The sequence below is a fragment of the Equus caballus genome, chromosome X (assembly GCF_041296265.1).
Source record: "Equus caballus isolate H_3958 breed thoroughbred chromosome X, TB-T2T, whole genome shotgun sequence".
NCBI classification, from domain to species: Eukaryota; Metazoa; Chordata; class Mammalia; order Perissodactyla; family Equidae; genus Equus; species Equus caballus.
Window position 1 is genome coordinate 1,064,997 of NC_091715.1, and position 24,945 is coordinate 1,089,941.

Sequence of the window (24,945 nt, forward strand, 5' to 3'; positions counted from 1 at the left end):
TGATGCAACAGGACTGGAGTCCTTATGAGAAGAGGAGATGAGGACACAGACACGCACAGAGGGACGACCACGTGAGGACACATGGAGAAGATAGCGTCCAAACACCAAGGAGAGAGGCTCCAGGAGAAACCAGCTCTGCCCACACCTGGATTCCAGATTCTGGCTTCCAGAACTGGGAGAAATATATATGTGTCTGTTGGTTAGCTGCCCAATGTGTGCTGTTTGTTCTTTCAGCTCAAGCAGAATAAGACGGGCTGGGACTAGGCACGTGTGGTGGTTTGTGGATGGAGAGGAAGATGACGGGACGGAGTCTGGAAGAAATTCCCCACCACACTCTCCTTGCCGGCGTCCTATCTGGGGCGGGTCCTTGCAAAGCCCACGTCGACGGAACCCCATCGTGCAGGGACCTCTCAACAAAGGGTGGGTACGACATTGACTGTCCAGCATGGCTCCCAAATTGTGAGTTTCCTCCAGTCCCTGGGGACACTTGTTCACCAAGGAGAATTGCTTAGAAATAGTTCTAATAAGTGAAAAGCAATAGGATATATGGGAGTATTTGAGGAAGCCGTTTGGTATGGGGTTAATTCGGCCTGACCCTGTTTTTCCAAAAGGGTCTGATGTGGCCTGTTGACCATGCATGGTCCGTGTGCTTTAAATATTTACCGTGTCCCCAAGACAAGAGTGATGCCCTTACAGATAGGCATGTAGTATCCCCCGTATCTGCATTTCTTTAAAGATGAGCATCTCCTCCTGGGAACTGAGGGTTAGTTACTGACCTGCTGTGCTCACCTTGTGACCCCTGACCTGCTGACCCCTGACCTGCTGTACCGGCTAAGTGTCTCTTGACAGGAGTAAAAGGGACATTCCTGTCACGTGGTAGATGCTCTTTGTTCCAAGATGGCATATACTCACTCTGTCTGAGGACACCCCACTTCTTGGGTGCCCTTCCTTTTTTGGGGAAGGAAAGCCTCAGGGCTATAGTCCTCAAACCTGGCTCATAATAGACTCACCCCAATTTGGATTTATAATTGATTTTGGATTTATTTGCGTCGACAGTTCTAATTTGAAATGTCTTCATCGATGTTGAAAATGATACACCTACGCTCTTTAATTTGGCCCCGGCCACACCGTAGCGGGGGACAGCTGCTACCTCTGTGCCCACCTGCTGTTGGTCTGCAAATCCATATGACATGGAAACACCTTGTCTGGGGACTTGAGCTCTTTATGGGGACAGAGAGCCTCTGTCTCCCTAGACCGGAGACCCCTGTGCGTCTTCCCTGTTCCTCTTCGAATTGGTGAAACTGTTCAGCCCCACACAAGCTGATGACGTAACTTTACAGCAGAGTTTTATTTTCAACCCCAGGGCATAACTGCAGGACTCGGGGACCCAGATGTCCCGGGCAGGCGTTCACCTTCCGTCACCTTCCTGATCACACCAGCAGAGGGGGAATGGGCCACAGCAGGGCTGCAGCCACGGCCTCCAGACGTTGTCCAGCGTGTCCAGCTGCAGTGGAACGGGGCCGAGCGTCCGGCGGTGCTCCTCCACGGCCTTCCCGACTCTCTGCATCACCTGATAGAATGAGGGCTCCGTGTCCGGCGTGAGGGCGTGGGCCTCGGAAGGGTCTCTTGAGAGGTCGAAGAGCAAAGGTGGATCGTGCCGGGATACTCCGTGCCCTGAGCACGGGCAGACCGCTTTCCCGTAGCAGGCGCCAGCTCCGTCTGGATGGAACACCGGGGTCACGTAGTGGACTTTCCATACTGCTCCTCCTGCGGCAAGGACAAGAATCACAGAGGGTTGACGTGGAGAAATAAGACACGTTGCTGCAGAGCGGCATGATTCACAGTCGCCAGGAGGTGGGAACAGCTCAGCTATCTGTCAGCAGGTGGATGGAGAAACAGAGTGTGGTCCCTCCATGCAATGGAATATTACTCGGCCATGAAAAGGGATGAAGTGCTGACACAGCCTACAAGGTGGAGGGACCTTGACCACATGATGCTCAGTGAGAGAAGCCAGACACAAAAAGCCATGTAGTGTGTGATTACATTCATAGAAAATGTCCAGAACAGGTAAATCCATGGACAAACAGTGGGTGAGTGGTTGCCAGGAGCTGGGGGCGGGAGGAATGGGGAGTGATGGCGATTGGGTATGGGGTCTTCTTGGGGGCCATGTAAATTTTCCGGAAGTGGACAGAGGTGGTGGTTACACCACATTGTGAATCTGCTAAAGGCCACTGAATGGTGCAGTTGAAAATGGTGAATTTTATGGTACGAGAATGTTGTGGACTGAATGTGTGTGTCCCCCTCCCAAATTCATGCATTGAAATGCTACCCTATAATGGGATGATATTAGGAAGTGGGGCCTTTGGGAGGTCATCAGGGTTAGGTAAGGTCATGAGGGTGGGCCCCCCCGATGGGATTCATGATCTTGGAGAGTCACAAAAGAGCTTGCTCCCTCTCTGTACTCCAGCCACGTGAGGACCCAGCGAGCAGGTGGCCGTGTGCATCCCAGAAGAGAGCCCTCACCCCACTAAAAGAGCCCAGAACCCCACTAGGTTGCATCTCGATCTTGAACTTCCAGCCTCCAGAACGGTAAGAAATAACTGTTGTTGATAAAGCATCTGGTCTGTGGCATTTTGTAATAGCGCCCGAGCTGATGATGAGACTGAATTATAGCTCCACAATGCTGTTTACAAAAAAAGAGGGAATGACTGGTTTGGTAGGTAGTTTCGCTGGAACAACCTCCAGAGTCTGGGAGGACTCCCACTTGAAGGCAGCTGGCACCAGAGCTAGCTCGGCCTCTGCAAGCGACTTTGAAAGGACAGAAGGTGAGATCCGGCATGTCCCGATATGTGCCAGGAGCTGCTGTGCCCTGCAGCTTCTTGTCGCTTTGGGAAGGAGGCCCCCGTTGAACTCAGGTCATGAACGTCAAGAATGAGCTAGCCGTATGGAGACTCAGTGGTCTTAAGAGTGTCCTGGGTGGCGGGAACAGCTCGTGCAAAGGTCCTGAGGTAGGAACTAGCTTAGCCCGTCCTAGAATGATGGAGCACAGTTCAGCTGGAGCTTGGAGATTGAGGGCTCCCATAGGCAGAGCCGACATCTCAGAGATGGGGAGGGGCTAGCTCGTGTCACAAGGAGGAATTTGGGCTGGTTCTGATGGATGGGCAGTGGGCGGTCTCAGGAAGGCTTTCTGCAGGATGCTCAGTGGACAATGGATGTGGGGTGAAGAGTGGACCCGGGAAGACAAGTTCAAGAGGGGTGGATGGTAGGAATACACTCCCCATCTACTTACCTTGAAAGAAAACGGAAATATTTGCCCAATGACCAAGAGATGAGAGGTGAGCAGTGGGGTGGCCACTGAGGGTGAACCCCATTCTCTGTGCCGCTAAGCAGAAATGGTTGTAGATTGGGCTATGAAAGTTTTTAAAAAGAAGTGGGGAAACTTACAATATGCAATTTTAAAAGCCCAAAAAGGTAGCCATATAAATCATCCCAGAGAAGAATAATACTAAAAAGGATGGAGGGGAAAGGGCGGGAGACCGTAAAAAAAAAAAAAATCACATCTGGTGACTTCCTCAAATAAAGGGGATTCTATGCGTTGTTCTTTCATTCTTGATTCGGATGATGGGAGATGTGGAGGGGATGCTTTTGAAGAAGGAAGAAATCAAAGTGAGTCGAATGGCAAGCGGGAGCTAGGCCTCCCCAAACACTGGAAGAAGGGAAGAACCAAGAAAACCGCGTCTGTAAAGCAAATTCAGAGAACAGGAGATACTGAGGCAAAGCGGAGTGATAGAGAGGGAATTAAAAATGAGGATAAGAGAACACGTTCAAACAGGTGAACTTCTCCTATCAGAAGACAAAGGGGGAAGCAGAAGGTCATCGCTGATAAAAGTGAAAAACACAGTTTCTCAGGAAATCCAAGAGCTGGAGTTTTAAAGATGATTCTTAAAAACGGAAGACCTCTGGCAACTCCAGTTAGGTGAAGATGGAGCTTGGAGCCATAAACGCAGAGGCCAATAAAATACAATGAAATACAAATTAAACACAAATACAATTAAAATACAATGAAATTACGCGGCAAGGCAACCGAGGGCTTGGTGAAGTGGATACATTTACGGTGGAGACACATAATATGTTTCAATTTGGGAAAATTCGATATTGTCAAAATACCAATTCCGCCACCCCCCAGGTTAATTTAACCATTGAAGGCAATGGAATTCCTATTCTTGTGGGATTTAAAAAAAAAAATACTTGTAAATAATTTTTTGTTTTTTTTGCAAGGAAGGTTGGTCCAGAACAGCCCAGAAAATTTGGAAACACAAAAATTATTCAGCAAGCACATTGCTGCTTATGTTACAAAGTTGTCATTCTTACCACAAGGAAGAAATTGTGTCATTAAATTAAGGTGGTTAAGACATGTGGAAAACAGCGGCCAGCCTGGTGGCGCAGAGGTTAAGTTCACACCGTTCCGCTTCGGCGGCCCAGGGGTTCACCGGTTTGGATCCCGGGTGTGGACCTATGCATCACTTGTCACGCCATGCTGTGGCAGGCGTCCCACATATAAAGTAGAGGAAGATGGGCACCAATGTTAGCTCAGGGCCAGTCTTCCTCAGCAAAAAAAAGAGGAGGATTGGCAGCAGATGTTAGCTCAGGGCTAATCTTCCTCAAAAAAAAAAGATGCAGAAAACAATCCAGATTAAGAGAACAGATTTGAAAGGTAAAGACAGACTGTGCTAGGATGCGTGTGTCAGGATGTGTGTGATGGAAACAGTTGCAATTCACATGTCATAGTGGGAGGCAGGAAAGTCAGAAAATCCCATACAGGATGTTTAAACCACAGCTAACAACTCCCATTTCATAGCGATGAGATGATTGACAGCTAGAAGGATGTTGCTGACGGGAGGGAAAAACACCGCCAAGAAGGAAATCGAAGAGTTGGCGTGAAGATGGAACGCGTAACGAAGCAGAAGAATGAGAAGCGAGGCCGAGAGGTGACTCCGTCGCCCAGCCTACTCACTGTCCCGTTGATGCCACCGGGCTGCGTGCAGAAACTTCCCACAGTAATGCAGCAGGAACTCGTGGTCGGAGTGCCGCGCTGTCCCCCGCAGCAAGGGCAGCAGGTCCCGGCCGTCAATCACCCTGCAGGCAGGACACAGCACCCCAGTGACAAAGCAAGGACTTCTGGCAGGGATGCACGAGCACTTAACATTAGCTTGGGGAAGCACTGGGGCGGGCAGCCACGTCTTTCCCCTGCAAACATCACCTTTGGCTGCGAGATCACAGAGGACCAGCTTGCTGGGCTGAAATTATTGTCCCCACCCCCCCAACCTTATTATGGATGCAAAAATAAACTACGGAAAGGCTCGGTCCCCCAGTTCTGATGTGCGTGATGGTCCTGCGCATTTTATTTCCCCATTATGTGGTTAATTGCTCCGGGATGGCAGACGGATCTGGGTTTCTTTGTTACTCGTCCACTATTCGCTGTGCGCTAAACCGGTGATAATGAATATGTGCGTCTGCTGGGCTCCATCATTAACATCCTGTGCAGCTGAAGGTAAGGAAATGCCTTTGTGGAAAACTGCAATGACTCTGATTTCCCTTAAATTATTTTGAAAACTTTTCAGGACTTTGTGTCTCAAAATTTAATCATGAATACCGACGACGGATTTTTACAGATGCTGTGACCTTGAGAAGAACCATAAAACAGGAGTCTTTTTCTCTAAGTGGATTAATGTTTTTGGTCAAGGTAGAGAATTCAGGACCCCAAGTAGATTGACTTGGCCAGAATTTCCATGAAAAAAATGAAATAAAAGTATATATATTATTATTATATATCATATTATTAAAATTAAGTATTATATATTTATAATATACATACACATAAATATATATAATAATATGTACACATTGTTTTATTATACATTCTAATAAAATAAATAACATATGTAAAATAACATTAAAATAAATATTTATAATAAATGGATATATATGTGTGTGTACGTATATCCATATATATATAATTTCCCCTCCAGATATGCATATTCATACACACGTACACAAAAGTGCGTATGTTTATGTGTATATACACATACATATCAATGAAACCAACCAACAATATATGGTTGAATTTTAGATTCTAGTGAAACACATTTGCAATATACATGACAAAGTTTTTTATTTTTAAAACAAATGTTATAAATTAATAAAAAGGCTAGCAGCCAATTAGGAAAAAAAAAAAAATCAACCAGAGGCAAGATATTCAATGTCAGAAATGAAAAAGGAGAATGGGAAGTAAAGGTATGAAATATTCAATCTCTCCAGTGAAGGCATGGAAATGATAACACCCACGTGTACTTTATATATGTAATAAATAAATTACATATCCACTATTCAAATTGATTTTTGTTCTGTTGTTTTTAAAAGAGACACTCTCACATGTCACATGGCTGGTAGCAATTCCTAGAAACAATCTGACAAAATGTATCAAGAGATTTACCTATAAGTGGCCGTACTCTTTGATCCAGGAATTCACTTTCCAAGATTTTTACTAAGGAGCTAATCATGTCAGGCAGTAAAATGACAAAACAGTATTTTTTTTTTTTTTTTGAAAGCAAGGCTAATGTCCATCTATAAGAGGGTGGTTGAAAGAAAATACCATGGCGCCATTAAATTTTTTGTCTGTGTGCAAAGATTTCTAAATACATATAAATAAGTATATAAAATAATGTATGTTATATATAGTAATATATAAAGAATATATATTGGGGCTGGCCCAGTGGCATAGTAGTTAAGTTCACGTGCTCCGTTTCGGTGGCCGGGGGTTCACAAGTTTGGATCCGGGGTGTAGACCTACACACCGCTCATCAAGCCATGCCATGGTGGCATCCCACATACAAAATAGAGGAGGATGGGCATAGATGTTAGCTCAGGGCCACTCTTCTTCAGGCAGAAAGAGGAAGATTGGCAACAGATGTTAGCTCAGGGACAATCTTCCTCACCAAAAAAAACCCAGGAAGATTGGCAACAGATGTTAGCTCAGGGACAATCTTCCTCACCAAAAAAAAAAAAAAAAAGAATATATATAAAATATATATGAATATGTAACATCTCTAAATGTATATATCTGTGCGTCATACCATTTAGTTATGTATTCATCTCTAGACTAAGATTATGAAATAGTTTTATCTTCTTTCTGTTTGCCCCCAAATTTTCAGAAGTTTTTAAGACAAGCATAAGTGGAATCATATAAAAAGTCTGTACCACACTGGATCAAAAGTAGTTTCTTGTGATGAATGGTTGGATTTTTTCAATGACAATCACCCTTACAACAAAGTGGGCTCCACGTGAGCGTTAGGAGAAGGGAAATGGACATTTTGAGCACACATGAAGCAGACATTTGATCCCAGTAGATAGTACTCGGGGACTGAAGCATTTTTCCAGATGCTCATTTCAGGGATGGCTCACACAATGCAAAAGAGACGGTGATGTTTCACAGACGTGCTGTCTCTTTGCAACATTGAATTGCTTTCTTGGGCTGCTCCTTACCTGTCCTGGGGCACCTGGCCGCCCCCCAGCTGGACCACAGTGGGGAAAACATCCATCAGGCTGGTGGGCTCGTGGATCACCCGGCCGGCCGGCAGCACCCCGGGCCACCGGAATATTCCTGGAACTCGGATCCCACCTTCCCAGCCTCCCATGCCTTTGCCACCTGTGTTTAAACATGAACAGAAAGAATCTGATTAAAAATCAGAAGTAGTTGCTTACCCTGGGTGACTTAAGCATTTTGCTTCTTTTAAAACTCTCTCTCTTTCTGTCCTTCTCTTTCTCTTAATTACCTGACAACATTAAATTCCTCCCCAAGAGAGGTTAGATTTTTATATTCTTTACTAACCTGGGTGTTGGTCTTCCATGTTGCTGAGTGACACGGGGACATTGCAATTTCCCTCAAACAACTTTTTTTTTTTTTTTTTTTTTTGGTGAGGAAAATTGGCCCTGAGCTAACATCTGTTGCCAATCTTCCTTTTTTTTTTTCTTCCCAAAGCCCCAGTACATAGTTGTACACTCTAGTTGCAGGTCCTTCTAGTTCTGCTATATGGGACCCCCCCCCCCCGCCCCCAACAGCACGGCTTGATGAGCAGTGCTAGGTAGGCACCCAGGATCCAAACCAGCACACTGTGGGCCACGCAAGCAGAATATGCAAACTCAACTGCTGTGCCACCGAGCCAGACCCTCTCTCAGACTTCTTAATTATGAGACTAATTCTTTGGGAGTCCTAAGTTGCATCCCTGAAAGCATTTTATCTTGCTCATATTTTCTCCCTGCTGTTGGTGGTTTTCCAGAGCATTATGTCACGTGGGATCCATGTGATTGTCTCGGGACCTGTTCTGTTTCGTATCATCTTTGTGCTTATTTGTCATCCTTCCCCGTCTCCCTTCACTCTTCACTCGTTCTTCTTGCCCATGCCGCTGTGAATGCCTTCCTTGGAAGCCCATCGCATTTCTCTGGTTTCTACATCTTTACGGCTTGGATGTTTTTCTCGTCTTTGTCACCGGTTTGGGTTTCATGGTGTCCCCCCCCCAACCCCTAAATGATAGGTTGGTGGTGTACCCTCCAGGAACTCAGAATGTGACCTTATTTGTGCATAGGGTCTTTGCAGAGGTGATTAGTTAAGATGAGTTCCTACTGGATCAGGGTGGGTGCTTAATCGCGAATGTCCCTATAAGAAGAGGAGAAGAGACACAAGGAGAAGATGGCCGTGTGACAATGGTGGAAGAGGTTGAAGGATGCATCTACAGGTCGAGGAACACCACGGATTGCCGGCCGCCCCCAGAAGCTGGAGGGGGCAAGGAGGAGTCTTCCCCTGGAAGCTTCCGAAAGAGCATGGCTCTGCTGACATCTTGCTGTCAGCCGTTTGGCCTCCGGAACTCTGAGAGCATAGATTTCTGTTGTTTATGCCGTCTTTGGTATTTTGTTACAGTATTTTGTACAGAAAACGAATGCAGTCATATTCATATATGTTTCCCTTGGATGGTTTTCACCCACAGTCAATCTTCTGATGGCCCTAATGCCAGCCTCACCTTGCCAGTTCCTTCTGGAGGTCCCAGGGGAGAAACTGTTTCATTGGTTTTTCCAACTTGTGGAGGTCACCACGCTCCCGGGTTTGTGGCCCCTTCTTCCATCTTCAAGCACATCAGTGTAGCATCTCCCAATGTCTCTCTCCCTCTTTCCTTCCCTCTCGCTCTCGCTCTCTCTGACTCAGACCCTCCTGGCTCCGTCTTCTAAGGACCCTTGTGATTACATTGGGCCCACCTGGATAATCTGGGATCGTCTCCTATCTCAGGATTCTTAATCACATCTGTGAAGTCCTTACTGTCATATAAAGTTTTTGCAGGTTCCAGCGGTCAGGACTTGGACGTCTTTGGGGATGTTATTCTGTCTACCCCACGGGGATGAGGACGTGGACGTCTTTGGGGACATTATTCTGTCCAGCCCACGGGGATTAGGATGTGGACGTCCTTGGGGGATATTATTCTGTCTGCCACATGGGGATTAGGATGTGAACATCTTTGGGGACCGTTGTTTTTTCTACCACAATGATCATTTCAATTCTTCCCGTTTTTGTGACTTTGCTTGGTAAGTTCCAAATCCTTGACCAGACCTTTTTTCAGGATGCATACGCCATCTTTCCCAGATTCCTAGGTGCACGTATTTTGACAATAGCTGCAGGCTGGGTGACCATGAACAGCTAGCTGCCATTCCCTGTGTGTATGCACTAAAACTCGCAGACCGTGGAGTCAGAGGAGGGGAAGAAATGTCTTTGTGGGCTGGTAGAGTAGCTGGTTGTAAAAGGGGCTGTGTTGCTGACACGCTGTTTGGCACAGTGGAGGATGCTGGGTAGAGGAAATATGGACATAGATGACAGTGACATGAAAAGGGTTTCAGTGGAGTCGGACTCCCAAGGTGAAGTTGTAGGAAGGCATTAAAATATTTAACTTGCGTATAGAGAGAGTCATGCACCCCATCACAAACATCACGTTTCAGTCAATGATGGACCGTGTAGACAACCGTGGTCCCATTCAAATAAGTACCATATAGCCTGCAGTAGGCTGTACCGTCAAGGTTTGTGTAAGTACACTGCATGATGTTTGCACAATGACAAAATCACCTAACGATGCCTTTCTCAGAACATAGCCCCGTCATTCAGCAACATATAACTGTATATAATGTTCCTTTTTATGTATGTAATTGACCAATGCATGTTAAGCATATGTGCCAATGTTGGTCTAAACAAATTCTTTCACTATTATGAAAAAGATTAAGCTTTCTAAATGAAAAAGAAAGTGTTGAACCACGTTATTTTTGGCAGCATGTTGTACAATCTCTGTGATACATCAAATAAGATCGTGTCCACGATCAATAGAATCCTAGTTTGAATATATTGTGGCCTCCAGGGGTGCTCACCGTCCTTGAATGCCTTGCCTGAATATAAAATTCAAACCTGAGTCCGTCAGCAGTTGCCTGGATAAACACAATGTGGCCCATCCATACAGTGGAATATTATTCAGCCATAAAAAGGATTGAAATACTGACACACGCTATGACATTCATGAACCTTGAAAACATCATGCTGAATGAAAGAAGGCAGTTGAAAAGGACCACATGCTGCCAAGTTCCCTTTACATGAAATGTTTACAGTGGGGAAATATATAGAGGAAGAAATAAGTTAGCGGTTGCTGGGGGCTGGGCACAGGGGAAAACAAAGAATGATTGCAGCTGGGTACCGAGTTCCTTTTGGAGGTGATGAAAATGTCCCGCAATTAAGTAGTGGGGATGGTTGCACAGTCCTGTGAACACGGAATTGTGCAAAAAAATTCCAATCTGAGCGTGACAAATTGTAATTTCTGCCCTGAATAGAAAAGCAAAGTCTTTGGTTAACAGTATATGCTTCTCTTGAGGTGGGTGGCCCCGCTCCACTGGAAGGGTTGGGAATTGTAGCGAAGAGGGGAAGACCATAGACAAGGAGCTGGGAATCTCTCATTGTTACCTTTATAGATCCCATTCCAGCCGCCATATTGGTTGTTTCCGAGTTGAGCCTCTAAGGATCCCCCGTGATCCGATGTAAAATAAACGAGGGTGTTGTTGGTCAAACCTTCCACGTCCAAAGTATCAAGTATCTGCCCTGGAGAGAATAGATGTGTTTGAGTCAGTCAAAAAACAGACGACTGTCTGAATAACCAAATTATTCGGGGTGTGCTTCTGCATTTTGGAACTCTCCATGAGAATGAGTCTTTAGTTTCAAAGCATAATAATGGAAGCGAGAAGTAATATATTTTGGCTAATCGGAGCATCCTTGATCTCAGATTGATGTATGTTTTTATGTATGCCCATTCTGTTTGCAAAAAGATTTAGGCCAGCTACAGGGTATTTGCTACAGAGGACAAAAGGACAAAAACTAAAAAGTGAGGCCAAGGGAGATTACAAAGAAAAATGGACAGGGATCAAGGGGGTCTGGGAAGAAGGCTGAAACGCCGTTGGACATGTGTGGACGTTGATGAAGAATGGTCAGAGGTGGCTCTGTGTTTCTTATAGTCACACGAAAGATGTCTGCTCCCCCATGTTCACTGCATCACTACACTGGTCCCCTCTTATCTGAGGGGCGTATGTTCCAAGACCCCTAGTGGATGCCAGAAATCATAGATCGTACCGAACCCTACATATACTACATTTTTTCCTCTACCTACAGACCTATGATAAAATTTAACTTATAAATTAGGCACCGAAAGAGATTAACAATAACTAACAATAAAACAGAACAATTATAATAATATACTGTAACAAAAATCACCGTAAATCTTAGCAACCTCAGCATATGATTTTTTTTCTTTCCTCGTTAAGTCAAGAACTTTCACTTTTTCATTTAAAGGAAGCACTTTATGGCTTCTCTTTGGCGTATCCTAAATGCCAGCATCGCGACTCTCGTTCGTTGGGACCATTATTAAGCAAAATAAGGGTGACTGAACACAAGCGCTGTGATACTGTGACAGTTGGTCTGATAACTGGAACAGCTACTAAATGATTTATGGGCGGGTGGCGTCTACAGCACGGATCCCTGCACAAAGGGAAGATTCACATCCTGGGTGGGACAGAGTAGGAGGGCTCAAGATTTCATCTTGCTACTCAGAATGGCATGCAACTTAAAACATATGCATTATTTCTCTGGAATTTTCCTTTTAATATTTTTGGACCGTGGTTGACCGCAGGTAACTGAAAGCATGGAAAGTAAAACTGAACAAAAGGGGGGACTAGTGGATTTACAGTGGTCAAGATATGGAAACGACCATCACGTCCATCAATGGATGAATGGATAAAGAAGATAAAGAAGGGGGCCGGCCCATGGCCGAGTGGTTAAGTTCGAGCGCTCTGCCTTGGTGGCCCAGGGTTTTGTTGGTTTGGAGCCTGAGTGCGGAGCTAGCATCACTCATCAGGCCATGCTGAGGTGGCGTCCCGCATAGCAGAGCCAAAAGCACCTACAACTAGAATATACAACTATGTACTGGGGGGCTTTGGGGAGAAGAAGAAAAAAAAAAAGATTGGCAACAGATGTTAGCTCAGGTGCCAATCTTTAAAAAAAAAAAAAGGATAAAGATACATATATGTGTATAATATATATAAAATGTATCTATAGTGGAATATTATTCAGCCATAAAAAAGAAGGAAATTCTGCCATTTGCAACAACATGGATTGACCTTGAGGGCACTATATAAGTGAAATAAGTCAGATAGAGAAACACTGTAGGATCTCACTTATATGTGGAATCTAAAAAAACCAACTCATAGAAACAGAGAAGAGTGGCGGGTGCCAGAGGCAGGGGACGGGGCGATTGGGTGAAGGTGGGCAAAAGGTACAAATTTTTAAAAAATTTTCGCTAATGTGTTGTCCATTCTATGGGTTTTGATAAATGCATAGTATCATGTATCTACCATTACAATATCACACAGAATGGTTTCCTTGTCCTAAAAACCCCCTGTGGTCCACCTATCTACATTATTAGAATGATTTTTTACTTCAAAAATTATCAATTTTTAAAGTAATTATTAAAAATTTAGATTGAGCTCTAAATTAGGACAGAGAGAAAGTGAAGACATTTAAAAGATTCTTTAGAGGTATCTCATGATAAGTTCCTTATCTTGATGAACTTACGGGGTTCTTAACTCTGTACCATAGTTTAAGTCTTTAGAATTCAATGCGTTCAATTACATACCTCGGCACATTTATTAGTTTAATTTTTCCCCAAATTGTGACATTGCAAATTCAATTTTAAACATTCAACATTTGACATCACGTAAAATAGCCTCTATTTTCCAGCGATTCTTAATCTTCCCCAACTAAGGACCCCTAGTGACAAAGGTGAGTGAATTTGTCCTGAAGGGAACGAGGTGACGCCTCTCTGCAAAAGGGACGTGAAATGAATTATTGCACACGTCTTCCAACTTCCCTCATTTTTCCCAGGAGTTCATTGAAATCATGTACTTTATTCCAAGATGACCTTTTTCTTTTTTTTTTTTAAAGATTGGCACCTGAGCTAACATCTGTCTCGCCAATCTTCTTTTTTTTTTTCCCTTCTTCTTCTTCTCTGCAAAGCCCCCCAGGTGCATACTTGTATATTCTAGTTGTACGTCCTTCTGGTTGTGCTATGCAGGTGGCCGCCTCAGCATGGCCTGATGAGCGGTGCCAAGTCTGCGCCCAGGATTCGAACCAGCGACACCCCCGGCCGCCGAAGCAGGGTGCAAGAACTTAACCACTCAGCCACGGGGCCGGCCTCCCACAATGGCGTTTTTACAAGATTTTTTTAAAAGTCCATTTCTCCCTAAAATCTCTGATTACAGTTATTCTGCAGCTCCTCTTGGCCCACCACCACATAAACCCAAGGGTACCCCAGCCCTTGTCTGAGAAGCATGGAATTGACTACATCCGCATCCATGTGTTTGCCGAAGCAGTGCCTCCCTCGAGATTATTTCACTTTCTGTCGTGGCAGGTGCTGTTGGAAGCCCACGGGGAGGCAGTGGGAGGAGAAGATCAGACCGTCCCACCCCACAGGGCTTTTATAGTGTCCTGGGGAAAACAGAAAAACCAACCCACCTAAAACCACGTCATGAAGAGCAACCAAACAGAATGAAGACGTATGTGATCGTACTTCAGACCCTTAACGTTCAAGGAGACGGCAGTTCTTACACTGCCTGTTCTATCTTCAGCCTTCGTTGTCTTAGCTTCTTCTTCTTTATCTCCTCTCCTCCCGCTGTTTCTGAAGGAGGGACCCTCACGTTTTCACCCGGAAAAGGCACTTACCCACCATCCAGTCCATCTCCTCTGTGTTGTCGCCGTACGGCCCATGGAGACTCCTCCCAGCGAACTTCTCGGTGGTGATAAGAGGGGTGTGGACTTGCAGAAAAGAGACAAAGAGGAGGAACGGTCCTTGCTTGTTTCTAAAAATACATACAAAGCAACCAGAGTGGGTTTATTTTATTTTTTGTTTTTTGGTAAGACAGAGATTGAGGTCTTAGAGCCAGGATACGGTTCTAGACGGTCAAGTCCTTACTCAGATGTCTTTGCTGCTCTGTCCTCCAAGAGCCAATATGGAGAACTCCCGTTCTGTGATGGCTTTTGACTTCCAAAGTCTACTGAAAAATCCACACGGATTTTATGTTTCTTTTCTCCTGAATATTATCATTTTCTAACTCTGTGTACTTCTGACAACAGAAAGTAACAGAGAACCCCAGGCAACTGTCTGATTTGACGTTATTTCGTTCAATTATTTCAGTACGTTTTCCTGCCTCAAGCCTTAGCTTACAGAATAAGTGATATTGCACGTTGGGTTTTTCTTTATAATTGCTTTCAAGGCATGAATAGTTATGGAGAAAACACACTTTAAAAATGACACATAGTAGGTTATTAATTTCAGTTTGATTATCCTCTATCTAGGCAATGCCTCAGCTTCCTCCTCTTTCTACCTGATATTTATGGTCTAATCTAAGTAGACAAGCAAAGGTGAAGCTCGTAGGTTTACTTAGGGCACATCGGGATCACCTTTTGAACTTTTTAATTTGAAAGCTAATGATCGGCTTCATCCCTGACCCATACTAGGCGATGCCATCAAGAACTCTCTAGGAACGTTCTGGAACATGATCACCTCTTCACCACCAGGTAAGTTCAATTGAATTGAACCTCATTGGCACCAGGTAAGCGGGGGTTCGATGGCGTCACCCATGGGGAGCGTGCAACTGCCTGTGTTTATTGAAGCTTTTCCTGGTGTCTCTCTTGGTCCCTTTGTCACTCAACTTGACATCTAGTCTGAAGTTAGCAACAGGACATCTCAGTCCCGATGAGAGAGCTTTGAAAATATTTAGAATTTATTGTAAAGGCTGTTCAGGTGACTCCGTTTGTCATGTTAGTTAAATATGGTCCATGGTGATCAGGGGGTGGTTAGGGGATGGGACTGGCCCCAAAGTCGGAGAGAGCAGCAGCAGCTTTCAACTGACCTGTCCCTTGTGCCAATGGACATCATCCAGTTGGGGTCAACAGAACATCATCCATGCCCCATGTTACCGAAAACCTCTTTCCGTCTTTCACCATTCTAATACCCGTTAGAGAAGAAGACTTTTTCGAAGCATTTTCGTCATGAAGCAGAGCAGGTTAGGATGAGGGTGACCCCTTGGACACCCACCTTTTGACAAAGGAGGAGATCTCCTTCAGGATAAGAGATGTTGTTCTTTGAAAGTGCATGGGCTGCTCGGTGATGGTGTGATTCCTCATCAGAAAGCAGTCGGCGTGCACAATCAGGGCCCCCGTGAAATATGAGCTCACGGAGAGCAAGATGGCGGCGACGGTTGACCAGATGACCAGTGCCCAGGAGCCTGCCATCAGGTGGATGAGTTTTCCGGTGGTGAATGTGAGGGCAGCGATGGCCATGATTTGGGAGCAGAAGTTGAGTTTGTTCTCCAGGCCCACGCGCTTCTCTGATAGTTCCCAGTGGACACAATCTCCCATCATGGAGAAGGGCATTCCGTAGAAATGGTCAAATCCATGGTTGAGTGGGTGGTGGCAGTGGTCGTTGGAGGATTGGCAGTTGAGACCCAGATGCCATTTTCCTGAAAGGGGAAAAGTATGCTGGTGGGACAACTGGCTGATCATCACTTGGTAAGTAGGTGTTGTGTGCTCGCCACATTCCAAGTACTCGTCTGGGTGCTGGGACGGGGTGGGGATGCAGAAGGATGGGGGTGGTGTTTGCTGTGATCTGCATCACAACCTGGCCTCATTGTTTCAGGGGAATAAGGACCCTGCATGGCAGCATTACGTGGTGTTTTCATTCCCTGTGTTGCTGTAAGAAATTACCATATATTTGGTTGCTTAAAACAACAGGAGTTCATCCTTGCCCAGTTCTGGAGACTAGAAGTCTGAGATGAAGGGGTGGCAGGGCTGTGCTCCCTCCAGAGGCTCAAAGAGAAGGTCCTTCCTGCCTCTTCCAGCTTCTAGGGCTCCAGGCGTCCCTGGGCTGGTGGCCGCCTCCCTCCCATCCCTGCCTCCGTGATCACACTGTGTTCTCTTTGAAGTCAAATCTCTCTGTCTCCTTCTTAAAAGGACGCTTGTCCTTGCATATAAAGCCCACTTGGGTAATCCTGGGTAATCTCCCCATCTCAAGATCCTTCACTTAATCATATCTATCTGCAAAGACCTTTTCTCCATATAAAGTTGTATGTGCAGGTTTCAGCATTTGGGACCTGATATTTTTGGTGACTGTTATTCAGTCTGCCACACCTGGGTTTGCACCGGTCTGTGGGGAAGAGCAATATTGAAGGCACAGAGTGGTCAGATTGCTCTAGAAAACGTAATCTGATATCACCAGCGTGGGTAAAAGATTTCCTGACTTTGGAATTGTCCCTCTCTTTGCTAAACCGCTATAATGATGGTCAGGGGCATGGCGGACGTGATGGACAGGGGGATAGGTTGCCCAGAGCCCAACTTTCAAGTTCAATCAATGGAGGATGCTTAGTTTTCTGCTGTCACTACTGGGGTGTTGATAAAGAGACCCTGTGTGTCTTCTCACCACCCCAACGGTGTGTGCCATCCCAAGAACCTCATAGGATTTCTCAAGGAATATCCCGTGAGGATAGACTCTTCTGTCTTAGAAAATGATAGTGAGTCTGTTGGGTTTGGGATTCAGTGAATCAGCTAGTCTTGCTCTCTGTGATCCATAAATGGCACTGTTACTAGAAATTATCACTATACCATGATGTGGCTAATGACCACTTGGTCCCCTTTCAAAACGCTATTGTCCTCAATTTTATTTCATTGTATACATGACATGGTTTGTCGACATGTCGAAAGATAAGCGTGCTATTTATGGAAGCAGAGAGGGCGGTCCTAAGCCTTGCAGTCACGTTTCTATGTGGAAAATAGGGAAAAACAGCATTATGGAAATTGTTGGTGATTTGGTAAAATCAGAAAAAAAAAATTCTGATTTTTTTTGTCATAGTGCACCAGCAAATTGTATAAAATGCTGACTGTTTCATTAAGCTGTTATTTCTTGAGCATCAACTTGGCACCAAGCAGCCTAGGTAGTGACGTCATTTATGTATGCATGGAGCTTTCTGTCATGGAAAATTCCAGTTGCATCACAACCATTTCATTTTCACTCATTTTAGTTAAATATACTCTCCATATAAAAGTAATGTGCTTAATTCTTTTAAAAATGTGCATACCTATCAGTCCAGTGGCATAACCTGTGTCTTTCAATATTTTTGCAAAAGTTGTCTCATTTGTCGGAAGGCCTCCGGATGCTGCGGTCCACTGAAGAACACGATAGCCATTACTGGAAACCATACCTTTGGGGAATCATTTTCAAGAAACGTTACCATCACGCATCGATTTTTGTGTCCCCACTATTGTTTTTTTAGTTTAGAATATTTGATGAAAATCTCCATTATTCAAAATTAGATTGGAAATTTACTTCCCCCCGTGGTGTTGCCTCATGAGTTGCATTTTTGGCAGCAAAGGAAATGGTTAGTTAGTTGAAGACGTGAGTGAGAGGACTTATTATTCCTGTTATGTGAGGGTTATAAACAAAGAGAGAATTAAATGAGAAAGGAAGGAGAATTAAAAGTGGTTTTATGATTTCATCAAACTCTTGATGTGAGCCAGTGGTAGATCTTGGGATTTTCAATGGTTGGTTGAGAATCCCCCAGATGATTCTACTGTGCTGACAAGGTTAGGAGCCACAGGTAGCATTCATCCTGCCTCAGATATACCCAGGACCTCTACCCAAGCGTATTAAAAGGTAGATTCAATATTTTTCTAAAGACCTGGAGTGTACAGTCGAGACCCACTGGCTTAGAAGATGCTCGATGCCTCCTAGACCGTTTTGATGAATGCAACTCGGTCTTACTAGAGAAGACTCATCTGGTTCAAAGAGTCAATGCAGTTCTCAGTGATCCTCATGTACAACTTGGAGAATGCTTTCTGAGATCTTCCAAAAGTTTGAGAATGCATCTGCTTCAGCAAAGACCAGCAGAAGCCAAAAAGCTCTTGGCCATAACAAAGACAGTTGAGGTGTTTCAACTTAAGTTGGCCAAGATTCCTTCATCCCTGAGACATGAGAGGGTGCCAGAGACCTGTATATGTGGGGGTCTGTGAGGGTCTGTTTGATGTGTCCGATTGGCCAGGCTGCAGTCTCCAGTCCTTCCAGCACAAATCCACTAGTCTAGGTGTTGTTATGAAGGTCTTTTGTAGACGCGGCTAACGTCTCCAATCAATTGGCTTTAACTAAAGGAGCTGGCCCTCCATCAGGTGGGTGGGCCTCATCCAATCCGTTGAAGGTATTAAGAACAACAACTGAGGTTTCCAGATACAGAAGGAATCCCGCCTCAAGACGGCAACATCAAATCCTGCCTGAGTTTTCAGCCTGCTGTCCTGCCCTTACAGATTCTGGACTTGCCAGCTCCCACAATCGCGTGAACCAAAAAGTAGTTAAGATCTTGCTCTTTACAGGAAATGTCTGCCAACTTCTGCCTCATGTGGTTACTCACATTACAGAATACAAGCAAACGGGCCAGTCCCTGCCTGTGTCACCCCACAATCTGTGAGGCTCTATAGCTCCTACAGATTCTAATCTGATGATAAAAATATGGGGGAATTGAACAGTTTCCTTCCCACCGTGCTGGAGGAGCCAGACTTTAATAGTTGTACTGCAGGAGTTAAAGGGAGCAAGGTCCTCTCGAGGCCCATGGTTAGATCTGAGGAAGGACAAACCTGATCGGACAGGGTATCTGCCTGTTAGGAAGGCAGCTCTGCTTGGGGTGCACACGGACGCCGCAGCGATGTGCTGGGTGAGCATCACACCATCCTTTGCGAGGCGGTCGATATTTGGAGTCCTGCAGAGGGAGACACGAACAGTTTTATCTCTTAGCAAACAAACACGCAGGCTCCCCCAGAAGCGTAGCTACATGCTATTTAATAGAAAATCTGCCGGGCATCGTTTCATACGTCAAGGTGTTCTTAGGAATGACCAAAAGGCAATGGCAAGTACTTCAGATGTCTTCTGAACCGTCAGAGAAACATCAACTCGGTTCAACATTATCTACTGAGTTTCTGCACAATGCACTACCAGTACTGAGATGGGCATCATGGGAAATCCAGAATTGAGGGTCCAGGGTGCCTTCTTACTTGGGACTCCCAGTGTTTGGCTGGAAGATTTGACCTCATGGCACCAACGCGTTGTAGGTCGTACACGAGGGTGGAACTCACACCTAGCTTCATGGGGGCACCTGAGCTGGGTCTCCATGGACAATTCGAATGTGACCCAGCTGATGGGGTGACATCATTCTCAGACAGACGGACCAGCAATGACTGATGGGTGTGTCACGTGTTGGGATGAAGAGGACGTGGAATTGTCTGTCTACAGCAGAGCATGTGTGAGTGGGCACTCGGCTTGATGGACGAAGGCCGGAGAGTGAGGTAAGCTTTGGTCTCTGGCTTAGAGGCGACGGCAATGAGTTTTAAAATGTTGTCCATCATGGATCGTGCTGATGGAAATCAAATTTAAAAGTGAAATGATTGGTCATACGTGAGATGAATTTGAGTCGGGGTTAGTGCTGGTGTGAGAAGACGGTAGGATTAGGGGATGTTGACAGAAATGTATGCAGAATTCTCTTAAAGTTCGGATTGCACACATCAAGGGTTAGGTGAATTATCATGGTCTATGCGTCGGGGTACCCGATGGACAATCTCTGTTCCTTGCCTGATGGTGGTGTTGCCGTAGCAACCGACGTCTCCAACGCCAAGATCGTCCGCCATCAGAAGAAGGATGTTGGGACGGGAGCCGGGTAAGTCGCTGCAAGCCGAGGGCTTCCAACCCAGGAGCACACCGACTGTCACAGCCAGCCAGCTCCTGAAAGACAAGCTACCAAAGAAAGCTGAATCTGAATGCTACTTTCTATTTCATTTACACTACTTCTGGAAGTGGGAAGGTGGCGTCACTATTTTGGGGGGTCTTTGATATTATCATCCTACTTCACAAGAATTTGAGTACATCTCTTAGGCATTTGGGGTTTTCTTCTCAGTTAAAAAGAGCTCATACTCTTACGGATGCGACCCTGGGCGTGTGCGTGAACAGCAGGGCAATACTGTTCCACTCCCCAGGGTCATGAAATAAAGGCGTGATCTGAAGAAGAAGATTTGCAATATAGCATCTCTGGAAAACCAGACACGTAGCCAACGGCAAGGCTTGATGCCCACCTGGGAAGAGTGTAAGGCAATTCTTTTTGAAGCTTCCTGAGACCCGCCCCCCCCCGATAGGGGAGCATGGAAAACTTATATTAATCACGAATTCCACACTCGGGCCCCCAGATGCATGATCAGTTATGAATTGAGCAAGACCACTTTGTTATCAGTGCATCCTGAGAAGGTGACATGAAGAAATGCAGAGGCCGAAGTGAAGATGAATCACCCTGCGTGATCCTATCTTACCGACAGGGTTCCCGATGTAACATGTTCTCTCTTTTTATTTCCTGCAAGAAATAAAGGGGTCCGTAATAACATAGGCAGCAGACAATGAGCTAATGTAATAAATGCAATCGGGAAACTTTGATTCTCTCTGAGGCTGTTGATAAAACTTTAACACAACTGCTAAAACCTCTTCAAAGAGTGTTCTTCCCTATTGAAAAGGCTTTAAAAATGCTGGACACGGTGTTAAGGACGTAGAACGTGGGTCCGTCAAGGGCCAAATGATAAAGATTTTGGATTTTTCCACCAAGATGGTTCTTTCCACTCTTGTTGCTGAAAAGCATCCACAGGCAGCACACAAATGACTGAGTGTTGCTGTCTTCCTGTAAAACTTTATTTATAAGAATAGGTGGAGTTTGCCCGTGGACTGTAGATTTCTGATGCCTGATATAGAAAGCAGGAGTGCCAAGGAAAGAAAATGCCTCATGAAGTGATAAGAATATTGATAAGAAATGATCTGCGATATATATATATATTTGTTTTTAATTTGGACAATGCATAAAAACATTGACCATCATAACCATTTTTTCAAAGGCACCGTTCAGTGACGTTAAGGACATTCCCATTGTTGTACACCCATCCCCACCATCCATCTCCAGAACTCTTTTCATCTTCCAAAACGGAAACTTTCCACGTGAAACACTACCTCCCCATCCGCCTCCCCCAGCCCCTGGCACCACCACCTACTTTCTGTCTCTATGGATTTGACTCCTCTAGGGACCTCATAGAAGTGAAACCACACAGTATTTGTCCTTCTGTGACTGGATTATTTCACCGAACCTCATGTCCTGAAGGTTCATGCATGTTGTAGCATGTGCCAGAATCTCCTTCCTTTTCAAGACGGAATCAAATTCCATTGTATGGGTGGACCACATTTTGTTATATCTAACATATTTTAAGTGAAAGCAGTAAGAGTGTAGGGAGGGTGTGTGGTATGCTGTCAACCGTGTAAAACCATAATAGGAGGGGGAACGATATGTCGGTTTACTGGTCTACACAATGATCTGGTGATGCAAATTGCTTTCTACAGACGAGTGCAAATCCTTTCGCTTTCTGCAGGAACTTGACCTCAGGTTAACTTTCTGGTTCTGTTTCCCTGGAAACCCATTGAAGGTGGAATGTCAGCATGGCTGGATGACGCTGTGTGATAAAAATGCCTATGCCTGGCACCCTGTCTGTGTGTTGACAGAACCACAAAGACGTGAGGGAAGCCAGCTTTGGACTTCTGAGGATCTGTGACTGTTGACCTGGCATGGCCCTCGGGGTGACCAGGAAACTCTGCTTACCAGTTGTTGGATGCGATGTTGGCATCCGTTTTGGGTGGGTTTCAGAGCTGGGTGTATCCAGCCTTCCTGTGAGCCTCACCCTGTCCTATCTGAGCTGTTCCCTGAGGAAGCACGCAGACGGGCTCCGGCTGGCCGTGTGCCCAGGGGCGTGGAGGAATTGGGGAGATTATCTTTAAGGATACAAATTTGCAACTAGTACTTGAATAAGTTCTGGAGAGTGAATGCACATATAGTCAACAATATTGTGTTATCAACTTCAGAGTTGCTAAGAGACTAGATCTTCATTGTTCCCCATACACAGGAAAAAATAATGGTAATTCTTCGACGTAAAGAAGGTGTCAGAAAATGCTACTGTCGTGACCATTTTGCAACCTATAAATGTATCAAATGCACACCTTCTGCACGTCAAAGATACACAATGAGATCTGTCAATTATATCTCAACAAACAAAAAAAAAAAAGAGAGAAAGAGACAGAAAAAGAGAAAGAAAAGCTCTTTGGTGAAATGTAACCCATAATTTAGCCTTCAATTCTCTTCCAGTGAAGGGATTTGCAATGCCTGGTCCCGGGCTGTCCTCCAGACCTCGGAGCAGGAAGCCGGCCTTTGCCAGTGCCCTGGGGCCCTGCTCCCAGCCCCCATTTACTTTTTAACATCCAGCATCTCTTCAACTTCCACATGCCCGCCAGTCTCTTAGCGTCTAGCATCATTACGTCTTGCCCCTCCGTAAACGTTTTCTAGTTGACTTGATTCTGCATTCCTTTCAGAAATTTCCCCCGGTCCCAATCTGTCATGGCTATGGTTGCTTATCGTCTTTAAGGAGATTGCTTCTAAAATGTTTCCAGATGAGCCAGTGTGCCAGGCAGCAGCATGTTCTTTAGCACAGCTGCCAGGCATCCCTGGACACGTGGGAACCGCCTTGCTGGGGACCCAAGGAAAGCCGGTTACCTGAATGGGGGTGCCCTCGGGGCTGCCGGCCAGCGAGCACGGCTGGTTCTCCGAGGGAAGGTCTTCTTGCCAGGAGAGGCCCTCCCTGGCTCCTGGATTGCAGACCTCTGGTCCGGTCCACGCATGTGCGTAGCTGATTCACTCTTCAAAGCAACGGCAAGGCTTCAAGTTAGGTTGTCCAGAGAGATTGGACGGGGAAATCCCCAGGTGTCCCGCTGTCTGTCATGTTCCAGGTTTCCACAGAAGCCCTTCTGTTCTGATTTACAAACTGTAACACTCGCAGAAGGATGCCAGACAGCTGGAAACAGTGACACTCATTCACCAGTCGAATGAAACCCTCCTGGCTGTGGGTCAACTCTCAGGGGCTGTTTGCTGGCTTTGCCCCAAACTGGGAAAGCAATTGACTTGAAAATTCCTCCGAACACTCTTTAAATTCCCTAGTTTTGTTTTTCCCCCTCTGGCGTCTGCCCCGGGAGCGGAGAGAAGACAGAAAACAGCTCTGACTATTGAAATAGTCTGAATCTGTCGGGCTGGAACTGCTTAACCGCCTAACGATGTGATCGACCACGTGCACCCCTTTCCGGCTTTATGCCAACTTTTTTCTTTTCTATTCTTTAGGGAGCACAATTTTTTTTTTCATAGGGTAGCAGAATATGTGTTGCAGGCATGATCACACGTAAAAAACGACTCTTTTCAAAGACTTTTCCAATTAAGAACTTGGGGCACACTTCTGGGTGTTGAATCCCGTAAAGACGGTCGCCGTGCATTTTTGGTCCCTATGACCTGAACACTGTAGAGTTTCGACGGGAGACTCCCGCTTGCCAAATAACCATCTTCTGCCTACACAGCTGCAAAAATTCTTTATGAATTTGACAAATGGAAAGTAGTCACCACGGGCATCCTTTACTTGGGCACGCAGACCGCTCTGTGCCGGGTTGACTAAATGGCATTGCTGATGCGCAAAGGCGGTCAAAACTCTTGTAGTTGTTTTTTTTTGCACCACTTCAACCCAAGGAGACGAGTCTCCAGGATCCAAGTCAAAACTCCCAGGTTGCCTGAAGTTCGTCCTAACTTTCTCCATTCGGTGGTCAGACGGCGTTCTCTGCCGCGGCCCTGTTGATATTTGGGGTCAGGTAGTTCTTTACTGGAGGGGCGTCCGGGCAATGTAGGGTGTTGAGCAGCATCCCTGGGCTCCACCCGCCAGATGCTCCAAATTGTGATGACCAAAAATGGTTCTACACGTTACTGAATGTCGCTGCCTCCTCCTCTTCCTGCTTCTTCTATTGCACATTTATTAAATCCCTCCTACCTTGTTTAAAGGGAATGACTCCTTGCGGATAAGAATTCACTTTCTCCAGCGGGCCACCACCTTCCCTTTTCCTTTCACAGGCGGACGTTTTCACGGATAATGTGAAAGTTTCCTAGAGGTCACGCACAAGAAGACAATCTGGAAATACGCGTTCCTGAAATAGTGACTTCAGCTTGGAGGTTATGAAGAGAAAAGCATACATGCCCATCAGGGTAAAATCGATGGTTTGTTCACAGGAGCAAATGTCTTGTGTATGTTGGTTATTTTAAAAATAATCTATAAAAAGGTGCTTCTCATCTCAACCACCAACATCTCTTTTGAACCTAGGACAACAGGTCTTAGTAAAATTTTGC

At 45.4% G+C, this 24,945-nt stretch overlaps 2 protein-coding genes across 6 annotated transcripts in view; one reads left to right on the forward strand and one right to left on the reverse strand.

Annotated features, from left to right (window-relative positions):
- Positions 1-1,329: 1,329 nt before the first annotated feature.
- ARSL (arylsulfatase L) lies at positions 1,330-23,807 on the reverse strand. The gene is made up of 11 exons (XM_001495523.6): positions 23,284-23,807; positions 21,017-21,057; positions 20,289-20,450; positions 19,301-19,422; positions 17,755-17,877; positions 15,720-16,143; positions 14,345-14,481; positions 11,042-11,176; positions 7,543-7,705; positions 5,015-5,136; positions 1,330-1,767 (listed from the first exon to the last, which is right to left on the reverse strand). The coding sequence occupies exons 2-11, from the start codon at positions 21,037-21,039 to the stop codon at positions 1,409-1,411; spliced, it is 1,770 nt and encodes a 589-aa protein (XP_001495573.4). The 5' UTR covers positions 21,040-21,057; positions 23,284-23,807; the 3' UTR covers positions 1,330-1,408.
- ARSH (arylsulfatase family member H) overlaps positions 1,767-24,945 on the forward strand; it is a 62,268-nt gene continuing 39,089 nt past the window's right edge. For 2 of the 5 annotated variants that reach the window (XM_023634433.2, XM_023634431.2), the window contains exons 1-3: positions 1,767-2,067; positions 2,468-2,589; positions 15,140-15,199. The gene's annotated coding sequence lies outside the window, so the exon portion shown is untranslated. Of the gene's footprint in view, positions 2,068-2,467; positions 2,590-14,077; positions 14,179-15,139; positions 15,200-24,945 lie in introns of those variants that run through there. The other 3 variants (XM_023634432.2, XM_070256790.1, XM_023634434.2) reach the window with 3 other exon arrangements.